Here is a 23,627-nt window from a genome sequence, read left to right as displayed (position 1 = left end):
ATTAAAGCAATAATGTCCTTCATTTTTGTTTTTTTGTAAATTTATTTCATACACAAGGCCTTGGGTTTGATATGAAATCTATTTACTTGGCTCTGCCGGATTTGCGCCAGGTGTCTGCGTCGTACAGCTGTGACGTCGCGTGTCAACAGCGTATCCGCCCGCGCCGCTTGTGTGATGCTACGGAGAAAGCGAGGAGAGTCCTATTTGGGATTTCTTTCGTTATAAGAAGAAGCAGGTGGTTTGAATATGTGGAAAGAAAAACCACAAATCTGAAAGTCCATTTAATAAGCTGCACATGAAGGTTAACCAGGAGCACCTGGACCAGGTAGCCTCTCTGCCCTCCTCCCCGGAGAGATAAGCTTCAGCCAGGCCAAGCAGCATGGGGAGGGAACATGAGTCACAGACACACTGTCAGTTACACACACACACACACATATGCAAACAGACCTACACACACAGTCACACACAAAATCTTGAAAAGCTGAATTTGAGAGGCTTAAATTAGTTTTTGTTTACAGTTTTGGACAGCAGGTTATGTACGTTTAGCATTAGGAAAGGCTGTTTATATGTACAACACATTTCATGTACAGGACAATTCAAAGTGCTTTACATAAAACAAAAGCATTACAGATATTTAGAAATAGTAAAAGACATCAACACATAGCAAGAATCACAATAAAATAATAAATTACATTAAAATTATTAAACGCACGATGAGTTAAAAATGAGTTAAAAAGCTAACATGCAGATTTCATGAGAAAAGAAATGTTTTTAACCTGGATTTAAAAATGTCTACATTTGGTGAAAGTTTAATCTCCACTGGCAGTTTGTTCCACTTGTTTGCAGCATAACAGCTAAATGCTGCTTCTCCATGTTTAGTCTGGACTCTGGTTTGGACCCTGGTCTGGTCTCTGGTCTGGACTCTGGTCTGGACTAGTTGACCAGAGTCTTTGGATCTAAGAGTTCTGCTAGGTTTATATTCTCTGAACATATCACAGATGTATTCTGGGCCTAAACCATTCTGGGATTAGTAAACAAGCAGAAAGGTTTTAAAATCTATTCTGTGACTGACTGGAAACCAGTGTAAAGATTTAAAAACTGGTGTGATGTGTTCAGATCTCTTAGTCCTGGTTAAAACTCCAGCAGCAGCGTTTTGGATGAGCTGCAGATGTTTACTGGTCTTACTGGGAAGTCCTGTTAAAGTTGCTGCACCTCTAGTTCAATTCTTTATGTAGTTAATTAAAAAATGGGTTTTTCAGGTTGTTCATGATGAGTCAGATTTATCTCCTTCAGACTCCTGGCTGCCAAGAACTGTAAACGGTCTCTTGAATGGATTCATGTTATGTTGTTGTGTGTCTTTAGTAAGTAGGGTATGTTGAGTTTTAGCTAGCACACTATCTCAGAAGCAGCATTGCACTTTTTTTTTTTACTTAAGGCTTTTGTCTTATGGGCTGTTTTTGATTTGTCGTTGGCTGTTCATGTTTTCTCCTGATACAGTTTTTAAAAAGTGTATCTTAGGTTTTTATTATACAGTGCTTATTCTGATTATTTTGAATTTTGCACCTGGCAAATACCCTAATTCAGAAAAAAACAAACAAAAAAACTAAAACTAACACTAAAACTAATAAAAACTAAACTAAAACTAAGCATTTTTAAAAAATGAAAACTAATAGAAATTTTGCTCTAAAAACTAATTAAAACTGAGTTTGAAAATAAAAAGTCAAAATGAAATAAAAACTAAAACTAATAAAAAATCCAAAACTATTATAACCTTGCTAGACACCTGTTTGCCATGGGTGACCCTACCAGGGGCATGAGCCCCCGACAACATAGCTGCTAGGATCGTCATGACGCACAAACTCCTCCACCACGATAAGGTGGCGGCTCAGGGAGGAGGGAGTTCTTTAAAGTTTTAAAGAACACATTTTTGTTGTAAAACAGCATTTACAGACATGAGATCCAGTCGAAATCACAAAAACAACGAAGCAGAGCATCTTATCCCACATCAGAACTGACACATGGTAAGACTGGTTTATCCGTCACCGTGGTTCAGGAAAGACGGAGCTTTCAGAAGAGACCGAACACTACGGGTAACTACAGCTGCTCTTCGTGGGTGTAATCTTCATTTTGAACAGATTTGGCTGCACATGCGTCAGTCTAAAAGAAGACGTGTTGAGGAAGAAATAAATCCCTGAACATGTGATGATGATACTGTGTTTTTACTTCACCTTAACATGACCGACTGAAGTTGGACGCTAATCTTTGATGTGCTCAAGGACAGTCGTTTTAGATTTCTATATTTCTTAAACTTCTGGAGGTTTTGCTTTACCTGGGGCACAAACTGAACAATAGGGGGTCCAACATGGAGCCTTGGGGGACGCCATCTTGGAGTAGATTTACCATTTGAGTTTCCATCCAACACGAAGTAGTTCCTGTATCCAGAGGTTTTCAGGGGACGTTGGCAGACTTCTCTGTCCAGCTAATCTCAGACGTTTTCTCCTTTCTGTAACAGCCAGCAGCCCACTGCTGGGTTAGCATACACTCATCCCACCACAGTGGCCAGTTACACTGTTCATCAAGCACCTGTGGCAGCACACACCGTGGCAGCAGCTTACGCACCCACCGCAGCTACCGTTGCCGTGGCGAGGCCTGCGCCCGTTGCCGTGGCAGCGGCTGCTACTGCTGCAGCTTACGGAGGTTACCAGCCGACTCACCCGACCACGGATTACGGCTACGCACAGCGGCAGGCCGAGGTCCCTCCACCGCCACCTCCGGTCACCTCCCAGAACTACCAGGTACTCCATGTTTTACATGTCAGGCCTGAAGATCTGTTCATGAGAAACCTCTAAGTTAACTAGCGCAGGTATAACAAGTCTGAACTAGTCAGTGTAACCATGAAAACATGACGGGATCTGCTGACGTCTAGATGGGAGCTGGAGAACCGGTCTGCCTCAGACTCTGCTTTCTTTGCAGGACTCTTACTCCTACGTGCGCTCGACGGCAACAGCTGTGGCTTATGACAGTAAACAGTACTACCAGCAGCCCACCGCCACCGCAGCCGTTGCTGCTGCACAACCGCAGCCCAGCGTGGCAGATTCCTACTACCAGACAGGTACCCTGAATGCACCGTCCATTCATTTCACTTCCAGCCACACACACGCAGTCGTGTTTACGCCTGAAAACTATGAAGGTAAAAATGTGCCAAAATGAACAAACTTGTAGATTTGATGTGAAAACTTGTAGAATAAAATGTGAGAAGTTTAGCATCAAAAATCTGAACTTGTATGTCAAAATTTTCTGCTGTAAAGAAAACTCACACACACGTGAACTGAATTTGAAGTTACAGGGCTAGTTTTTGGTAATTTATAAGTTAGAACTGTTCAGATTTGTTCAGCTAGCCAGCAGTCACCTTTCATACACACCAAAGAGTGTATTCACTTGATCTTAATATAATTCTTTATACATTCTATTCTATTCTACAGTCATTTAGCAGACGCTTTTATCCAAAGCGACTTACATTTGAAAGTACATGTTGTTAGAGCATATGTTCGTTTACTCCTAAAACACACAGTGGGGTAGTCAAAACGATGGTTAATGAAGTAACTTACCGCAGGTTGGTGCGCCATAGCGATAGCTGCCAAGAGGTCCAACAAGAGAAGCTCTGGAGACGTTGTTCTCACAACCATTCACTCTGATTGGTTAAAGCCCCCGTTAAGCCCTTTGATGCTCAACTTCTCACATTTTATTCTACAAGTTTTCACATCAAATCTACAAGTTTGTTCATTTTGGCACATTTTTACCTTCATAGAAAACACACACACACGATCTGAAATAACTACAGAATTAAAAAAATAAACTTGATGATTAACAGATTTGTTTTTCAACCAACTTTAGCTTCATCTTAATAAAAGATTATTAATGAAAACACACAGTTTAAGAACGTCTTCATCCAGCTCAAGACCAAAACCAGACGCCACAGGGTTCGGTGTGGCCCGCAGGATGGATCGATTAAATGTACGACTTTCATAACGATATCACCTGTAATCAAAGTAACTGTAATCTCTAACGCGTCCAGGTGAGGTTTCATGTTTTCTGTTTAAATGTAAAACATTTCCAAGGCAGGAGAACTTGTTCCATCATAGATGTAACTTCAGGTTGTGTGACGAGGTGAGTCAGGATCATGTGGAGATGCACACGTATGTACATTTCAGGTACATTTAAGGTACAGGTCAGATTTTCTGTTTGAGGCAGTTGAAGCCGAATGATCCAGTAGATCCTGAGAACTGATTCTTTACATGTTTTTTTGTGTGTGTGTGTTTCAGCTCCCAAATCGGGCTACAGCCAGGGCGTAACATCATACACACAGAGCCAGCAGACTCGGCAGGTGACTGTGATAAAGCCGGCTGCTCCCAGTCCAGCTTCTTCCACCTTCTCCATCTACCCGGTGACATCCACCGTCCAGCCTGTCGCTGCTGCAGCGTCTGTCGTCCCGTCTTACTCTCAAAGCCCCACATACAGCACCAGTGCTGTCACCTACTCTGGTAACTACTGAACTAATCTGGAGCCCTTTCTCGTCCTTCCTGCCCGTAAACCTCATCCCAGAGCGGGTGTGTGGGTTTCTCTTCCAGGACCTTCGTACTCCGGCTACGAGGCAGCAGTGTACTCTGCAGCCTCCAGCTACTACCAGCACCAGCAGCAGCAGCAGCAGAAGCAAGCGGTTGCCGCTGTGGCAGCATCTGCAGCCTGGACGGGGAACACCTTCACCAAGAAACCCCCCTTCCAGAGTAAGCAGCTCCGGCCCAAGCAACCACCCAAGCCCCCCCAGATACACTACTGCGATGTGTGCAAGATCAGCTGTGCAGGTCCCCAGGTGAGTCCAGTTCTGCCAGCAGGATTTTTATTTTATTCTCGACCGTTTATTTAATTCTCAGTTTAATTGACTTTTTTATTTTATCAGGCAGAGTCTCGTTTTCTGCATATTTGAGCTGCGCTGCAGCTTTTTTATAACTGTGATTGTTGCTTAAACACTTCTACCAACTCATGATTAAAGTTGTGTTTAAGTGAACCCTGCAACGCTGAATGTTTCAGACCTACAAAGAACACCTGGAAGGTCAGAAGCACAAGAAGAAGGAGGCAGCGCTCAAAGTGTCTCAGAGCAGCAGCAGCAGCAGCAGCAGCAGTTCTGGTGGCGGCTCGCTGGCTCGGAACGCTCAGAACCAGCTCCGCTGTGAGCTCTGCGACGTCTCCTGCACCGGTGCCGATGCCTACGCTGCTCACATCCGAGGAGCCAAGCACCAGAAGGTCCGCACCCCAACCCAACCAGACCAGTTTGTTTCTGCTTCTTCAAATAATCTGTCTGGGACAGATAAACATGCCGCAGATGTCTGTCATTTTGAATTTGTGGGTAAAAACGATGAACAGCATCACAGTGGATTGCAAATTATACCTGAGTGAAGAACTTCAGATTTGAAAAGTCCTGCAAGCAGAGCTCTAAACCCTCTGATCCTGGTGGTCCAGATCACCAATCTGCTGACCTGAGAGACCTGACCGAGCTCGTTGCAGGCTGAGGTGGAGACTCTGCTCAGCCAGCTGATTACATATAGAATTCACCAACTTTTTATGATGAGTGTATAAAAACCTCATTACACACCACGGTGTTAGTGTTTCCCTCCGTTTTATAAAGGGCGCGGCGCAGCCCCCAAACAGAAATCCCTCCCAAGACGTTTGTTATGGTGCGTTCAGGTGTCTGAGAATTCCAAGCGGTTGAGGGTTGGTAACGTCATTACCAGGTAGCCGGCGTTCCAGCAGCATCAGCTCGGAGGGAATGAACGCCTCCAAAGCAGCCAGTTTGTGAGAATCTACAAACACCGTGTAAAAGTAGAAAGTCACAGATCCGTTAATGTGTCGCCATGAGAGCAGCAGCCAGTTCTGGTGGTAACGATTAACCACAAGCTCGCCGTGACTATGTAATTATTAACAACTCGGAAAAAGGCGACATTTTTGATGAGCTTTACGTTTAGAGTCTTTATCATCATGTGTCTAGAAAGGAAGATAGTACAAGTTCTATTTTAAACATTTTAAAAAATCCATCTCCAGAGTTTTATGAATCCATTTTGGATTAATTAAATTTGAATAGATTGAAACGGATTAGTTTAGTTTTAAACTCAGCTCTCGTTCATGTTACTGAAAATAATTTTCCTGTTTTGATTCTTCTTCAGGTTGTGAAGCTTCACACCAAACTTGGAAAGCCCATTCCCTCCACAGAGCCCAGTATGATCACCCAGACATCCTCCTTCACCACAGCAGCTCCCAGTAAGACCACCACGGCCACCCCCAACAGTTCCAGCTCCTCCAGCTCGCTGTGTCTGTCCTCCAGCTCCTCCACCTCCTCCAGCCTCAGCGCTCCCTACCTGAAACCGGTCAGCCTCGTCAGCGGCGGCGTGAAGAGCCCGCTGAACAGCAGCCTCTCCGCCGCCGCCGGGAAGAAAGTCAACGCCCCCAAGATCAACTTTGTTGGTTAGTAGTCACATGATGGGAGTAGAACTTATATGGTCGTCATGACAGCGGCAGAAAGAAATGGGTGATGTTTGCAGTTTTGTCTGGAAGTCTGAAGAGTTGATTTGGTCTAATCAGGTGGGAATAAACTGCAGACATCAGGGAAGATGGACGAGACTCGAGCGGAGGTCAAAGCGGACTCGTCCAAACCCGCGACGCCAGCTTCGGGTTCCCAGGACGCCAAGACGGATGTTTCTGATGCGTTGTCCACGTCTGCGCTGGCGGCTCTGCAGAGCGACGTCCAGCCTGTTGGTCATGACTACGTTGAAGAAGTGAGAGCCCCTCAGCTTGAGCAGGTTTACAACCGAACTTGTCTTCATGTCCCGCGTGTAACGTCCATGTTTGATTCTCCAGGTCAGGAACGATGAAGGAAAGGTCATCCGTTTCCACTGCAAGCTGTGTGAATGTAGCTTCAACGATCCAAACGCTAAAGAGATGCACCTGAAAGGTCGGAGGCACCGCCTGCAGTACAAGGTCTGGAGCTGCCCTTCCCATACAAGCTGTTAGACCTGGAGGTTGGGTCCAGGGTCCAGTCTGGTCCTGTCGTGTCCACCGTCTAATCCCGTCCAGGGCTGGTTCAGCTGTAGAGGAGCTTAATAAAGCTGATCTTCATACATCAGAGTTTCCTGTAATTTTAACCAATATGTAAACGATGAGTTTTCCTTCAGTTCTCCAGCTTTGTAGTTAAACTGAGGTTCAACCAAAAAGCCTCACAGAATAAAACGGTGGCGCTCTCACCTGTGAGTCGCCACGCGTGTTTATTTTAGTTCCGTATCTGACATTTAACGAAATCTCTTTAAAAAAATCTGACCCATCTCGTCTTTCTGTAGCGGTTCTTCCTGTAGCTGAACTGTTGAACGAGTTTACTTGTTTAAAGATTTTCTCCTGCTTTTAAACGTTTTCAGCTTCAAACTCTGACGGGATGCAGAGCTGACCTGTTTCAGGAAACCAGTGCCAACGTCGTTGATGAAAACTGGTATTTAGCTTTTTGTTTGGGCTTTGTTTTCAGAAAAAGGTGAACCCAGATCTGCAGGTGGAGGTGAAGCCCAGCATCCGAGCCAGAAAGATCCAGGAAGAGAAGATGAGGAAACAGATGCAGAAAGAAGAATACTGGAGAAGAAGAGAGGAGGAGGAGCGCTGGAGGATGGAGATGAGGTAGGAAGCATCCTTCACAGGTGAAAGTCCAAACATTAGAATATCTCTCAAACTGGATTTATTTCAGTGGTTCAGCTTAAAAAGGAACTAAAATAACGACTCGTGAGCAACGTGAGACTCTTCCAGCATCAGTCCGTTATAATTCTCATGATTCTGGTTTGCAGCTGATGGAAACCCAACAATCTAAATCTCAGAAATGAGAACATAGTGAAAAGGTTCAGTTCTACACTCTGACCAGCTGATCCATCCAAACACCTGCAGAGGCCTCCTGAGCATCTAGATGGTCTCAGTCTGTTCCAGTAGAGTCCAGCATCATGGGGAAGGTTGCGGACCTGACAGCTGGACAGAAACCATCACCTCCCTCCACCAGGAGGAAAAGCCTCAGCAGGCGGCTGCAGAAGAAGCTGGATGATCAAAGTGCTGCATCAAAGCTCATCAAGAAGAAGCTGAGAGGAAGGAGAAGCTGGAACAAGCAGCAGGATGGAGCAGCTGGAGAGGACGGTCAGGAAAAGCTTCACCAGGACTGGACTGAGGCTGGAGTTAGAGCTTCCAGAGCCACCACACAGACGGATCCTGGACCTGGACTTCATGTCGTAGTCCTCAAGTCCAGCTGCTCCTGAACGCAACGTCAGCAGCGTCTGACCTGGACTAAAGAAACCAGGACCTGGTCTGTGAGCAGTGGTCCAAAGGGTCTTTTCTAATGAGCAAGTTCTACATCTCATGGAAATCCAGGTCCCAGAGTCTGGAGGAAGACTGGAGAGGCAACAATCCAAGACCCTTAAAGTGCAGCTTGAAGTTTCCACAGTGGGTGGTGATGTGAGACCCGTGTCCTCTGGTGCTGGTCCACCAGGCTTTACTAAGTCCAGAGTCCACGCAGCATCTACCAGGAGGTCTTAGGAGGTCTTCACACATCCTTTGTGGAGATGCAGACTTCATTTTCCAGCAGGACTCGGCACCTGCCCACACTGCCACAAGAACCTGGTTCAAGGACCAAGGATTACTGGGCTGGGCTGGCCAGCAGACTCTTCAGACCTGAACCCCGTAGACCTGAACTCTATGGAGCGTTGCCAAGAGGAAGATGAGATGAGACAGAGCGATGCAGAAGAGATGAAGGACTGAAGCAGGACTAGATTCTTCACATGGTCACAGTTCTGGATCCAGTTTCCTTTTTACTGATTTCATGTCAATAATAAATTCGTAAAAACACAGTTTAATGTGTATATCATGATGATGATGATGATGGTTTATTGTTGGTATATGTTTGCACCAGTCAGCTGAATGAAAGTTTGAGCGGTTTGAACGTGGACCTGGTGAAGCACAGACAAGTTTCAGGGATGAACTGCTTTGTTTTCAGGCGTTATGAAGAAGACATGTACTGGAGACGGATGGAGGAGGAGCAGCACCACTGGGATGACCGGCGGCGTATGCCAGATGGAGGCTACCCACAAGGACCTACTGGCCCTCCGGGTCTACTCGGAGTCCGGCCTGGCATGCCTGGTCTGCAGCCTCAGGGCCCCATGGTGGGTTTTAGTGCCTCTTCTGCAGGGTTTCTCTTTGAATCACATGTAGAGGTCAAACGTAAAATAACAACCCACACGCACTTTTCCATTCCCACAGCACCTACCAGGACTTTCTCCGACATGTGCTGTACAGTTTTTTAAAAATGAAGCATGTATTAGAGCAGCAATCCTCTTTTGTTAGACCAGCTGGTCCATCAGGCCAAGATATTCCAGCCAATCAGAGTGACCATATGACTGAGTGTGACGGTGTGTTTGTAAAGAAGTAAAACATCCGGATCTTTTCTGGTGCCTTTCAGCCTCCCCGTCGTCCCGATTCCTCCGACGATCGCTACGTCATGACCAAGCATGCGGCCATTTATCCGTCGGAAGATGAGCTCCAGTCCATCCAGAAGATCGTCTCCATCACTGAGCGCGCCCTGAAGCTGGTGTCGGACATAATCACCGACCAGGAGGACGACAGCGAGGACGACAAAGAGAAGAAAGAGCCGACCAAAGAAAGGTCAGCGCTGCTGTCTTCTTCAGCTGGTCTGATGTTGATGGGGGAAATTAGACCTTATTTCCCTCCTCTTCTTTCCAGAGCCCTGAAGGGAGTGATGAGGGTCGGCGTCCTGGCTAAAGGCTTGCTGCTTCGTGGAGACAAGAACGTCAACCTGGTGCTGCTCTGCTCCGAGAAGCCGACTAAGAGCCTCCTCACCTGCATCGTGGAGCACCTGCCCAAGCAGCTGACAGTACTGTCCTTCCACTTGTTTCCTCCACGTACAGCACACACGCCGCTTCACCGGCAGAGCAGCGGTGCCAAACATGTGGCCCGGGGGCCAAAACAAGCCCACCAAAAGCTCCAATCTGGATCACAGGATCAATTTGGCACAGAAGATATTAACTATAATATTTTAATTAAAGTTACTAATATTAAAGTAACTAATATTTTAATAAAAGTACCTCATAATAGAACAAATATTTCAATAAAAGTAACGAATATTGAAAGTAACTTATATTTTAATGAAAGTAACTAATATTTCAATTACGAAAATAAGTAACGTCAATTATAATAAAAGTAACTAAAATATATAAAATGTTTAATGAAAACTACATTTTTTGTTTAGAAAGTTAATGTATAAATTTTATAATAAAAATGGTAAAACATATTAAAGACCCACTCTGGCGCTTTTTTGGAAGTATTCAAAATATTTTCAGTGGTCTTTAAATTGTTATGAAGTTTTTGGCAAAAATCACAGAACCTGTGTTTGTTCCAGGACTCTGCTTCTGATTGGTGGGCGGAATGAGAGAGGGGGCGGGGCAGGAGCTTGTGGCCCCGCCCTGTTGGTTTATGACATGTTAATGAGGGTCTGTCTGAGCTCGCTTTTTTCTGCCCGCCATTGGTTCACAATGATTTAAATGCAGAAAAATACTCCAAAAAACCATTTTGATCAAAATTTTCACAAGATCTGTCCTCTAGTGTCAGATAAGTGTCACATGTACATGAACGACATGATTTTCACCAGAGTGGGTCTTAAAATTAAAATATATAAAAAATATATGTAATATACGCTATCTTTTAAATATGTGTACATATATAAACAATTTAGTTTTTATATATCATTTTATAGGAAATTAGTACCAATATTATTAAATAAATAAAACTTGTAAGTAAAAACCCTCCGCAGATGTGGGTGGCGGTGCCAGTACTGGTCTGACCCGCCGCAGATGTGGGTGGCGGTGGTGGTAGTGGTCCGACCCGCCGCAGATGTGGGTGGTGGTAGTGGTCCGACCCGCCGCAGATGTGGGTGGCGGTGGTGGTAGTGGTCCGACCCCCCGCAGATGTGGGTGGCGGTGCCAGTACTGGTCTGACCCGCCGCAGATGTGGGTGGCGGTGAAAGTACTGGTCCAACCCGCTGCAGATGTGGGTGGCGGTGAAAGTACTGGTCCAACCCGCTGCAGATGTGGGTGGCGGTGAAAGTACTGGTCCGACCCGCCGCAGATGTGGGTGGCGGTGACAGTACTGGTCCGACCCGTCGCAGATGTGGGTGGCGGTGCCGGTACTGGTCCGAACTGCCGCAGATGTGGGTGGCGGTGCCAGTACTGGTCCGAACTGCCGCAGATGTGGGTGGCGGTGCCAGTACTGGTCCGAACTGCCGCAGATGGAGATGGGCTGTATGAGCTGGACCCTCCAGTGTTGGAGGCTTCAGAGATGACCAGACCAGATGTTGCCCCTTAGCTGCACGTGAGCTGGACTTTGTTGGTGCCCTCACCTCTTTCTTCTTCTATCCCCAGGTGGTAACTCCAGAAAAGTATGAGGTTAAGGGATCGGTCCAGGAGGCCGCAATCATTCTGACATCCTGTAGCGAGCCAAAGATGCAAGTGACTATCACACTGACTTCACCGGTCATCCGAGAGGAAAATAGTCGGGATGGAGGTTGGGAAATCCATCACAACCTTTTCCTTTGCTCCTTCTTTCTTGTCTTTCTGCTGTCTCTATAAAATCAGCTTCAGTATGTTGGTGGATACCCTGAAGAGCATCGTCCTGCTGGCACGCCACACACCCGTGGTTGGGCTCTTTGTCTGCGATTATTTCCAGAAATGGTCCAGGACAGTCTGACAATAGTTTGGCTTTTTCCTTCAGGGTTTGCATCTTTATTTAAACAAGTCCGACCATCATTATTAATTCAAGTTTGTTTTGTTTTGTCAATTGCGTTCTAGATTTAGGGCATTAAAAGTGGTGTAGAGACCCGCGGTGCCAGCAGTGTTGCTCTGTAACTCCTACCTCAGATGCTGTATTTCATCTCTGAACAAAGCATGATCCGTGTTGCATTGTGTTCAGTCTAGTTATTCCCAGGTGAGACTATTTTGTTTCCTGTGTTCGAGGAGTCACTTTGGTTGTAATAATGGAAGATCCTCATTACATCTTTCCTTCGTATTTCTTCTTTTTTTAATTTATTTTTTTGTTGAGGACAAAAGACAGTTTCCACAGACATGGATAATTAGAGGAGGCACATCATTATCTCGTTGAATTTGACAGTAATTGTGCAAAAGAGCTTGAATTTTGCAACCTTTTCTGAAATCAGACGCAACTTTCCCACAGGAAACAAATCTTTTGTGTACGGGTGACCGTCACCGTGCTGAAGTCCCCTGATCCAAACTGCTCCCCTGAGGCCTGGCATCCCTGCTTCCTATTGGCCCATCATTTCATTCAGACCGCTGCCTCTAAATTCAGACAACTTTTTGTCTTTTCTTTCACTCACAGTGGAAAGATGAGAAATAATTTGGATTGCACCAAATTCGTCTTGGGGGAGTCTAGTTAGGGTGTGTGAATAAGGTAACTGCAGAGGAACGTTGGGTTGCACCTGAGCACAGCCTTTTGTAAGCAATGACTGCTGGGGTCTGATTCCAACCTACTGATGTTAGGTATGCATGCGGTGATATCTAACACTTTGATTTCTGGTATTTGTCATTATTTTCTCTTCAGCAACCATTGCTTCCTCCTTTCCTCATGTTTGAGTAGATCAATGCACACACATTTCCATGCTCACACACACACACTCACACACACACCACCCCAAATCAGAGGAAAAATCTGGACAGTATGAAAGGTTTAAATAAAAAAGCAGTGATTCCTGCATCTACTTTGACTTGTGCTTCAGCGTACCTACATTTATGTGATAATGGACCATACCTGCAAACATAGCTGAGTCAGACACGTCTGGGATGGACCATCACACCAATCCGGGGCCTCATTTCTTAAAATGGTGTAGAACCATAAACCGGCTTACGCCAAATATAGTCAATTTCTGGGATTTATAAAATGTTCCTTCCTCCACGGCAACTCTGACTCGGTGTCGCCATTTCCTATATTTCTCGATTTTGTGTGTACACCTAACGGTCCAGCATAAAACCAAGGAAATGATGTGAAATGTGAGACATTTGTACACAATCCACTATCACCTTCCACATGTTAGATACTAGGGTTGTCACGATACCAGAAATTCAGTAGTCGATACCAATACCAGTGAAGTTACACAATACTCGATACCTAATTCGATACCACGGCAAAAAAATAAAAAGACTAATTTATTCAAGATATCCAGCATCTTTATTAAAATATTAATCTGTTTACATTGTAGAAACTTGAACAGATAAATAATAATAAAATATATACCTTGGTGTTTTCCCTTCAAGTATTTACACAAAGATTGTGTTTTTTTTCACTAAAGAACAAACAAATAAATAAAAAAGAAATAAGAATAATAATTAAAAAAATATTTCTATAATGGCATGCCCTCAAGTATTTAACAGAAATGAACAATATTGTGCTTAATGCAAGAACAGCATTATAAATCCCAGCAGCCAGTCAGAAATGTAATCATGGACAAAATTTTAAACACTCCATTGTACGGGCTTGTCCTGAGTTAGTTATATACAAATTACCAGATAAATGTCAAATTAAAATGTGCCTCGGTAAGGCTCCGTTGTGGTCCGCTAGCAAAAACTTCGTAAAGTTCTGCTCACCTTGAATTCTTTGTATAGATCCGGGTGCCTGTCTTTAAGGTGCTTTGCTAGATTGGACGTGTTTCCTCCTTTCGTATTGAATCCCTTTCCACATCTTCGGCAAATTGGGTTTTGGGGATTTATTATGTCCCCTTTGTCGTTTGGCCTGAAGCCAAAGTACTTCCATATGTGGCTCCTGGTTCCCTTTTTTTCAACGAGCTGAGGCGGAGCAGCCGCTCCCGCTGCACTCGATGTAGCCATCTCCACCCAACTGTTTAGCTAGCAGCGGGCGGATGTAAACATCTCTTACGTCCGTTTCCTTCGGTACCATCGGTACTACCGGTACCATGAAAATACAAGTACCGACAGTACGACAGCAGTGCTGGTACCGACTTGGTACCGAAGTACCGAGTACCGTGACAACCCTATTAGATACATGTTAGAACAGGATTTCCAGGAAAAGGGAGATGATGTTAATAAGAAGCTCAACCACTAAAACATGTTCTGTCGTTGTAAAACAAAACTTCATGTTATAAAACCATCCAGATAAATAAGGAGCCAGTCTGCTGCCAGCATGTAGCAGCCAGTGTGGAAAGTAGCTTTGGTCCTTCGTTCCAGCAGAGCGGGACCAGACTGGAGGCTGGAGGTCTAGAAGTGATGCTACGCTAACGAAACACACAAGAGGAGGATTTCCTTTATTTATTCCTACACAATGTTTTTATTATTGTCCTCATTTCTGTCCACACGTCTTTATTTCCTGCAACTCCTTGTCCACCTGGTTTATAGCGGTTATCGTATCCCTCTGCCCCACCCACCCAGCTAGAGCCCCGCCCACCCAGCTGGAGCACCCAGCAACTAGAAAAAAACTCATGTGCGCCCGCTTTAGAGTTGATTTTGATTTATAAACGGAAACAGGTGTAAGATGTGTGTGCGCGCACGCTTCGATAAATCAGAAAGAAGTGCAGCATTTCCTTTTCGCGCCTCAGACGCCGTCTGTAGTTTGCTTTGCTACACACAGTTTGATTAGTGAGGCCCCTGATCTGGACTCTGTCAGACCAGAAGGGATTTCAGATCTTTGTTGGGAAAGAAGCAAAAGGAGCATCCAGCCTTTTGGCAGCAACGGGTCCAAAAGCCCAGTCCTGTGACGGTACGGCGTTCTGGATCAGGGTCCTGTGACGGTACGGCGTTCTGGATCAGGGTCCTGTGACGGTACGGGGTTCTGGATCAGGGTCCTGTGACGGTACGGGGTTCTGGATCAGGGTCCTGTGACGGTACGGCGTTCTGGATCAGGGTCCTGTGACGGTACGGGGTTCTGGATCAGGGTCCTGTGACGGTACGGCGTTCTGGATCAGGGTCCTGTGACGGTACGGGGTTCTGGATCAGGGTCCTGTGACGGTACGGCGTTCTGGATCAGGGTCCTGTGACGGTACGGGGTTCTGGATCAGGGTCCTGTGACGGTACGGGGTTCTGGATCAGGGTCCTGTGACGGTACGGGGTTCTGGATCAGGGTCCTGTGACTGTACGGGGTTCAGGATCAGGGTCCTGTGACGGTACGGGGTTCTGGATCAGGGTCCTGTGACGGTACGGGGTTCAGGATCAGGGTCCTGTGACGGTACGGGGTTCTGGATCAGGGTCCTGTGACGGTACGGCGTTCTGGATCAGGGTCCTGTGACGGTACGGGGTTCTGGATCAGGGTCCTGTGACGGTACGGGGTTCTGGATCAGGGTCCTGTGACGGTACGGGGTTCTGGATCAGGGTCCTGTGACTGTACGGGGTTCAGGATCAGGGTCCTGTGACGGTACGGGGTTCTGGATCAGGGTCCTGTGACGGTACGGGGTTCAGGATCAAATGATCCAGTTATAATTCAGTTTCTTCGTCGGTCTGGTTCCTGGTGGTGTTTCTATAAAATCGGTGATAAAAGAATTTCCGGCTGTGGGGCGGAGTTTAGCCAGCGCGGCGGGACGGTCGCCCCGTTTAGAGACTACAGCTCCTCAATGCAGCAGAACCATGTTTAGTCCATTTCTTGAACTGGTCAGCCCATACCCTAGCTTTGCTTCCTGTCAGGACAACTACTTCTTGTACTGAATTCTAGTCTCTAGCTGCTACACTTTGGCTGTAAACCGGCCGGTCTGTCTGAAGGCCATCGCCCTGGTTGGCTGGTTAATGAGAAGCCGGCTGCTCGGCAGCGAGGAGACGACCTAATGATGTGTCAAAGTGAGAATCAGTGTTTTTTCCTACTGTCATAAAGTCCCGACTTTTCCTGCTCTGGGGTCGTATAAACATGCAGTTCAGCACAAAGACTTCCTGATCCCATCAGCCCATGCACACACACACAGACACACAAACCCTGTATGTTTTCCTTCAGATCAGGGCCCAACAGTTTCGGAAGGATTTTTGACCAAGGTTTTCTCTCATCCCAAAAACTTTGCCACACCTACTATTTACTGCCATGCCACTTTTTATCAGGTCACGCTAACGATCACTAGCCATGGGATCCCTCGTCTAACACGAAGCAACAGAAAATCTAAGCAGCCATGATTTGCTCTGAAGGTAATCATAATAATCACCTGATAAAACGGTGTTGGCCCTAAAACCCAAATTAGAGTTGGTGGATTTATGTCCATTTAAAGAATTTTATTATCAGTTTACATTGATGGTGTGTTCATGTGCAGCTGGGTTATATCATTGTTTCTGATTTTACCAAACAGCAAAGTTAAAGCCAGCAGTTGGAGTCATGGTATGTGTGGCAATGTGTTTGCTCTCTGGCAGCCTCGCTGACCTGGTCAAACACCCATTCCTCATCACCATTTTGACACTTGAAATCCATTTTTAGATGTAACCTCGGGTATGGTGAAAGACCCAGCGGACGTCTTGGACAGGCAAAAATGCCTTGACGCTCTGGCTGCTCTGCGCCACGCTAAGTGGTTCCAGGTTCGGAACATCATTTTACTTTCTTATTGTAGCCTTATGAGATGCATTTTGTTCATTCTTCTATCTGTGATTTTACACATTTGATTTTATTTTAGAATTAAGATGAAAACCATTTGAAGCAAAACACATATGTTCATATATTCAAGGATGCCACCTGTTATAAGAAGGATCTGATTGGTGTCTATTGTATGCATCCATTTATAAAAACTTGAGTTCACCCCAATCTCTTGTAAAACAAGAAGTCTGAACTGGCATCCTTGTATCCCCCCATTGACTTCTGTAAGTAGGACTTTATAGTCCATGTGATTCCATAAGGCTGCACAATAACTAGCGCAAAGCGCCTTTAGTCCAACTTTTATATTGTTTTCATTCTTTAACTTGTTGTAGAATGGGGATTGAGAGAAAAGGGAGTATCTGAGTAGTTTCCTATGATTTTGCTTCAGAAGCAAAAGCGTGGGCAAAGTAGATCAGATTTCCAAGACTCTTTCAGTCCCTACACTCTCTCCTCTGGCGGACTGGTACTTCTCAGTCCCTGTTTGTGAGATACCTCGATAAATACGGGGTTTAGGGTTTAGAAGATGGCAAGAACAGGTCCTGTTTCTTGTGCATCTTGCAAACTCTGAACTCCCTTACTAACTGTGAGGTACAAGACTACTGGGAATGGCAGCTGATTGCAAACTGTTATGGCTTATTCACACCAGACTATAACTGAGCTTCCATTATGCACAGTAGTGTTTGGACCTCTATGATGGAACTGATTCACCTGTTTGGTCCATCTCCTGTCACTCTGGGTCACCCCATAAACCTAACTTTATTGCATCAAAAGGCTAGAGCCAATGGTCTTCAGTCCTGTGTGATCATCATCCGGATCCTGAGAGACCTCTGTCAGCGAGTCCCGACCTGGTCGTCGTTCCCTGGATGGGTACGTATGCCGTTCCAACGTGTTGAACATGTCAGGTTTGCCTCCTTTCTGCTTCTGTTATGTGCGTAAACAGGTACGTCCATTTCTAACATCACTGCGTTCGTACTTTCATGCCTTCCTTACGTTAGCACAGTTGTTAGCCAGTACATCCACCAGGGGGCAGTGCAGAGTTCACCACCGAGTCCAGTCAATAACAAACATGGCAGCGATGGAGGAGAGCATGATGGTCACTCTCAGAAAGAGGCAGCACGGTACACCGTGGTGGTCTGAGAGGACAGTAAATGCATCGTTAAACACGTCACGGAGTCTTCTTCTTCTCTGTACCTTATGCTGGTCGTACGTCAGCTGTCCTGCTCTACACTGCCCCCTGGTTTCTGTCGGTACTGCTTCCGTTGCCCCTTCATGAGAGAAACAACAGGAAATGCTCGGTATCGTCCTCAGAGCGTACATGTTAGACTTTCACCAGAGTTTCTGCTGAAAGATTTTCTCCTTTGTCTGAAACGAGACAAAGATGTTGTCGTGTGGAGAGAAGAATCTGAGGACCAGCTCTGTCACTTGACTGCGTTTGTGTTTTCTGTAGCAGCCGTCCCTCCCCCGCCCGGCGTGGAGGTCGGCGGACGACCCTCCGCGCCCGGCGTGGCACCGTGAGTGTCGGCGTGGAGCTCGTTTCTGTGGACGATGACGATCCTCTGATTTTTTTTCTGTCCCGTGTAGGCGATGGAGCTGCTGGTGGAGAAGGCCATCAGTAGTGCATCTGCTCCCCTCAGTCCTGGTGACGCTCTGAGACGCGTCTTTGAATGTATTTCTTCTGGGATTTTACTCTCTGGTAAGAGTTTTGTTTGTTTTAACACACGCTGAGCAATGAGCTTCTGTGCAACGGGAGCAGCTTATAACGGTTATAAAAGATGCTGATTCGACTTTAAACAGAAGCCAGAAATGGGAGCGTCCATGTTTCTGATGACTACATCTGAATTTTTTTAAAGGCCTTAAAACAGCAGACATCAGGTGTTCCACAAAGAGAAGCCAAACATGTCTATTCCAGCAAACACCGGGAGTGAAAAGCCTCTTTTACAGCGTATTTCCAGCCAGATGTTTGATGTGGGTAAATGCTTTGCTGCTCTTTGAGTTCTGCTGGTTCCTCTACTGTGATGAGGAACCGTCCGGTCACTTATTTACACGACTAACAGGACTGGAGGAAAGGCTAAAGACACCAGAAGCAGCAGATTTAAACATTTCCTTGCTCAGCTGTTTTGGGAAATGTGCCGTCTGTTAATTAGGATGAATGCTCTCCTGGTCGTCCTCTAGACCAGTGGGGGCCGGGACCCCCATGGGGCCATGAGATAACGTAAAAAGATGTATAGCCTTCAATTATCAAATAAATTTGTTTTTTTTTTTTAGCAGGGCTGTCCAAATTAAACCAATAATGAAGATATAAATCTTTGAAATTAGCACATTTTTTAACAGCTACATTAAAACTCAGAATTTGACGTTATCTCTGCCGAAGCAGCGGATTTTGGGCACGTAGGTGTCTTGTCCCAGTGAACCACCAAAAACCAGTTTATCCTTATTTCTGAGGATCTGACAGTTTTCCAGCCTCCTGTTTAGAGGAAGCTGCAGGACACCCAGAGGAGACGCCTCACCATTCATCACTGAGTCGATGCGTGGGGGCCGCCAGAACCAATGCGTCTTATCTTGGGGGTCGTTTGAAAACCACTGCTCTTGACTCTGTACGATCAAAGACTGTATGGTGAGCGACTGTGTACGATCCGGGACCTGATGGGACCCTAGAGATGCTGGTTCCATCACGTCTTCTGATCAGTTCTAGAGTCTGAGTATATTTTTAAGGTCTGACAGATTCTGGAACATAAATGGGGTTAAAGGTCTCAGATGAAGGGGGGGCAGGGGTTATTAAAGGTGAAATAAAAGATGGGTGTTTTCCTCCGGACAGGCGGACCAGGACTGATGGATCCGTGTGAGAAGAAGCCAGTGGACACTTTGGTACTGATGGGGGAGCAGCAGAGGGAGGACATCACATCCAGCGCTCAGGTACAGACATCACCTGGTCTGGCTCAGGCAGCGTGGAGAGAAGGAATGAAATAAAACCAGGAAAATAAAAAATGTAAAAATATATTTTACAAGGTAATAAGCAAACTGCTTAACTCAGTTATCCGAGCGCTGTTAATTTCTAATGCATTCACTAAATCTAATATAATGAGCTTTATTATTTCCCTGCTGAGTTTCTGTTGGTCGAGTTTCCCTTCGACACGTCAAACACGGTTCGGTTAAAGAAACAAAGGTTTCTGATGTAAAAGGTCTGCAGCAGGGTTAGACGTTCCAGCCGGAAGCTGGATTTATGGCTGCACCGCGTCACCGTGCGGTCGGATCGGCACGATGACGCCGCTGACACGTGCGCTCATACTGGAGTGTACGGTTACAGCGTCATCTCTTCCACGGTAACCACACCGACCAATCACGAGGGAGCACTTCTGCGTAAGCGCTGCGAGCAGGGTGCACGTCAGGTCTGGAAGCGGTGCATGCCGAGCTGACGCCGCGCCAGTATAAATCCAGTTTAAGGTATGGAAGGCGTCGTCTTTAAACGCGGCTCTCTGGACCGGGTCTGGTCCGGCCTCTGTCCATCTCTGTCGGTCCAGAACGCTGCCCCTGGTTTTATCCGGTCCAAGAACAAAAGTAAACTCTGGAGGAGATGGAGACGTTTCTGTAGCAGCTTCCAGACTCTGGAACTATAAATCTCTACAAAGACCTGCTGACTGAAACCGTCTAATTAGTTTAACTGTCTGGTTTTTAATTGTTTGAATGGTTTCTTACAGAACTCGTGCATTTGAATGAGTTTAGATTTATTTAGATTGTTGCGCACCGCTGGAAAGCGTTATATAAATAAAATATGTATTATTTACCTGGTTGTTGTAGTGGAGCACTTTGGGCAGCGCCACTTGTGGAAATGTGACGGATGAATGAATTTGACCTGGAACGGAGCTTTAACTCGTCTTCCAGGAACAAGGCTGGTTTCATCAATCACTTCCATTCAGGCTGCAGAGTTTAAGAGAACGCCATGAAATCAGGGCGTAGCGGAAGTCTCAGGCCTAATAGTTGTACTAGTTAGTTATACTAACCAGGTTAGTACAGTCTGACTTTACCACCTTTACATTTTCCTCATCAGATTGTAATGTGACACGTTGGGGGCGACGGCTGCTGGTTATAACTGCGGCTCTGGTCACCTGGTAAAGGTGACGGCATGAAAGCTGGTTGATGAGGAGAATCCAGTTCAAACTGGTTTATTTCCATCTGTCTCCACCAACCAGGCTGAAAACCTGTTTGTTTGTTTGTTTGCAGTTTGCTCTGAGGCTGCTGGCGTTCCGTCAGATCTACAAGGTTCTGGGCATGGACCCTCTTCCACAGATGAACCCCCGCTTCAACATCCGCAACAGCCGCAAGCGTCGCCGTGACAACAGCGACGGCACGGACAGCTTCGAAGGCGAAGGCAAAAAAGACAAGAAAGATTACGACAGCGTTTAATGGGTTTCCTTCTTATTTAAGCTAACGTGTAACCAATGTGTACTAAACGTGTTCGCCTGTCTCCGTGTTGGGAATTTTCTTTCCGTACAAGCTAAAGAAAAATGTAACGCAAAGAAAAATGTGGATCTGTGTATTTTAATTGTAGATTTCCTAAAGCCAGTTCTCTGCTCGATAAAATCCCACCTGGTGAAGCAGGTTTTACCCCACAAGCTTCTCGCATCACAAGTGGTGGTTCTGACCGGTTCCAGCTGGTTTCAACCGGTTCAGGCCGGGTGCAACCTGAACCGTCCAGTTGCACCTGGAGCTGACGAGTTCCAAACTGTTCCAGCTAGATCCAACCGCTTTGACTGACCAGTTTCCGACTGTTTCCGAACAATCTGACAGGTTCCGACCGGTTTCCCACTTGATCCAACCAGATCAGACTGGTTTTGAACAGTTCCGACCACTTTCTGACTTCATCTGACCGGATCTGACTGTTTTTGACCGGATTCCACCGGTTCCAATGACTTTGACTGAATCTGACCAGTTCCAACCGGATCTGCCTGGTTCTGACCGGTTCCAAACGGTTCCAGCCGGATCTGCCTGGTTCTGACCGGTTCCATGTCAGACTGGTTCCAAACGGTTCCAACCGGATCTGCCTGGTTCTGACCGGTTCCAAACGGTTCCAACCGGATTTGCCTGGTTCTGACCCGTTCCAAACGGTTCCAACTGGATCTGCCTGGTTCTGACCGGTTCCATGTCAGACCGGTTCCAAACAGCTGCAACCGGATCTGCCTGGTTCTGACCGGTTCCATGTCAGACCGGTTCCAAACAGCTGCAACCGGATCTGCCTGGTTCTGACCGGTTCCAAACGGTTCCAACCGGATCTGCCTGGTTCTGACCGGTTCCAAACGGTTCCAGCCGGATCTGCCTGGTTCTGACCGGTTCCATGTCAGACTGGTTCCAAACGGTTCCAACCGGATCTGCCTGGTTCTGACCGGTTCCAAACGGTTCCAACCGGATTTGCCTGGTTCTGACCCGTTCCAAACGGTTCCAACTGGATCTGCCTGGTTCTGACCGGTTCCATGTCAGACCGGTTCCAAACAGCTGCAACCGGATCTGCCTGGTTCTGACCGGTTCCAAACGGTTCCAACCGGATCTGCCTGGTTCTGACCGGTTCCAAACGGTTCCAACCGGATCTGCCTGGTTCTGACCGGTTCCATGTCAGACCGGTTCCAAACAGCTGCAACCGGATCTGCCTGGTTCTGACCTGTTCCAAACGGTTCCAGCCGGATCTGCCTGGTTCTGACCGGTTCCATGTCAGACTGGTTCCAAACGGTTCCAACTGGATCTGCCTGGTTCTGACCGGTTCCATGTCAGACCGGTTCCAAACAGCTGCAACCGGATCTGCCTGGTTCTGACCGGTTCCAAACGGTTCCAGCCGGATCTGCCTGGTTCTGACCGGTTCCATGTCAGACTGGTTCCAAACGGTTCCAACCGGATCTGCCTGGTTCTGACCGGTTCCAAACGGTTCCAACCGGATTTGCCTGGTTCTGACCCGTTCCATGTCAGACTGGTTCCAAACGGTTCCAACCGGATCTGCCTGGTTCTGACTAGATCTAACCGGTTCCTACAGGTTCCAAACAGTTCAGATCAGCTCTGAGTGGTTCCGGCCGGTCTCGACTGGATCTGACCAAATCCGCCCAGTTCCAGCTGGATCTAACCGGCCCCGAGCGGTTGCGACCGGGTTGGCGAGGCGGGAATGTGGACGGCTGCATCCAGACTTCGGTGTTGTTCCTGTTTTTGTTTTGTATGAACAGCTGACTGCAGGTGATGTTTAGCGCTGTGATGTCACCTTGGCGCCGCTGACGAACACCGACGAGGCATTTCTCACATCTCACGTTAATCTCTGAGTCGGCAAGTTGTTGAGCTAAAACAAACTTTCTTTCTTTTCATAAAACCTGAGAAAAAGGCTGAAATTAGATTTTTTTTTCCTCTTGTGAAAAACGTGTTTTTGGTTTTTACTTTGTTGTTTTTGGCTAAACGGTAACTGAAGCAGCTCGTTGGCCTTTTAATTTAGTTTAGGTGCTAAAAGAAGTGGTGTAAATAAGGATGTAGACGATGAGTTGGGAGGAGGCTACGTCCTCCAGCTTTGCTTCTGTTGTGAAAGCTTTCTGTGCTGCTTTCTGCTAGAAAATAAACATTTTCAGATGGAAGAAACGTCTCTTTGAATCTGTTGGAAAACCAGCTCATAATGTTTAGTAGCTTTTATTGGCAGTGGAGCTCAGACTGCTGTCCTCTGAAACGGCTCCTGGTTCGGCGTGTCTTCGTTGGGGAGGGGACGGCCTTCCTGTCTCCCAGAAACTTATTTTCTGGTGGCAGGTTAGTTGCAGGAGGGGAGGAGCGTTGGGAATGCTGAGCTGGTGATGTCGCCTGCAGCGCCGGCTGCTACGTAAAACATCCAGGATTCTAGCATCTTAGTAAAGAACACGGCCACCCTGCCTTTAGAAAAACATTAAGCTCCAAAATTTTTATCAAGGAAACTTTAT

General features: G+C 46.5%; 1 protein-coding gene across 4 annotated transcripts in view; it reads left to right on the top strand.

Moving 5' to 3' along the window:
- Nucleotides 1–23,050, top strand: part of zfr (zinc finger RNA binding protein) — a 29,113-nt gene extending 6,063 nt beyond the window's left edge. The window contains exons 3-21 of one of the 4 annotated variants that reach the window (XR_006012026.1): nucleotides 2,513–2,795; nucleotides 2,974–3,112; nucleotides 4,323–4,541; nucleotides 4,629–4,870; nucleotides 5,089–5,301; nucleotides 6,219–6,516; nucleotides 6,634–6,827; nucleotides 6,910–7,029; nucleotides 7,565–7,710; nucleotides 9,065–9,230; nucleotides 9,527–9,729; nucleotides 9,808–9,958; nucleotides 11,502–11,643; nucleotides 16,546–16,643; nucleotides 17,470–17,565; nucleotides 18,280–18,391; nucleotides 19,514–19,611; nucleotides 20,917–22,301; nucleotides 22,368–22,461. Coding sequence is in view for 1 of the 4 variants with exons in the window: in XM_041999084.1 (XP_041855018.1) it covers nucleotides 2,513–2,795; nucleotides 2,974–3,112; nucleotides 4,323–4,541; nucleotides 4,629–4,870; nucleotides 5,089–5,301; nucleotides 6,219–6,516; nucleotides 6,634–6,827; nucleotides 6,910–7,029; nucleotides 7,565–7,710; nucleotides 9,065–9,230; nucleotides 9,527–9,729; nucleotides 9,808–9,958; nucleotides 11,502–11,643; nucleotides 16,546–16,643; nucleotides 17,470–17,565; nucleotides 18,280–18,391; nucleotides 19,514–19,611; nucleotides 20,917–21,099 (3,103 nt within the window). In the remaining 3 variants the exon portion in view is untranslated. Of the gene's footprint in view, nucleotides 1–2,512; nucleotides 2,796–2,973; nucleotides 3,113–4,322; nucleotides 4,542–4,628; nucleotides 4,871–5,088; nucleotides 5,302–6,218; nucleotides 6,517–6,633; nucleotides 6,828–6,909; nucleotides 7,030–7,564; nucleotides 7,711–9,064; nucleotides 9,231–9,526; nucleotides 9,730–9,807; nucleotides 9,959–11,501; nucleotides 11,644–16,545; nucleotides 16,644–17,469; nucleotides 17,566–18,279; nucleotides 18,392–19,513; nucleotides 19,612–20,916 lie in introns of those variants that run through there. The other 3 variants (XR_006012027.1, XM_041999084.1, XR_006012028.1) reach the window with 3 other exon arrangements.
- Nucleotides 23,051–23,627: the final 577 nt, after the last annotated feature.

Source organism: Melanotaenia boesemani, chromosome 11 (genome assembly GCF_017639745.1).
Source record: "Melanotaenia boesemani isolate fMelBoe1 chromosome 11, fMelBoe1.pri, whole genome shotgun sequence".
NCBI lineage: Eukaryota > Metazoa > Chordata > Actinopteri > Atheriniformes > Melanotaeniidae > Melanotaenia > Melanotaenia boesemani.
This window is presented reverse-complemented; position numbering and strand designations above follow the sequence as displayed.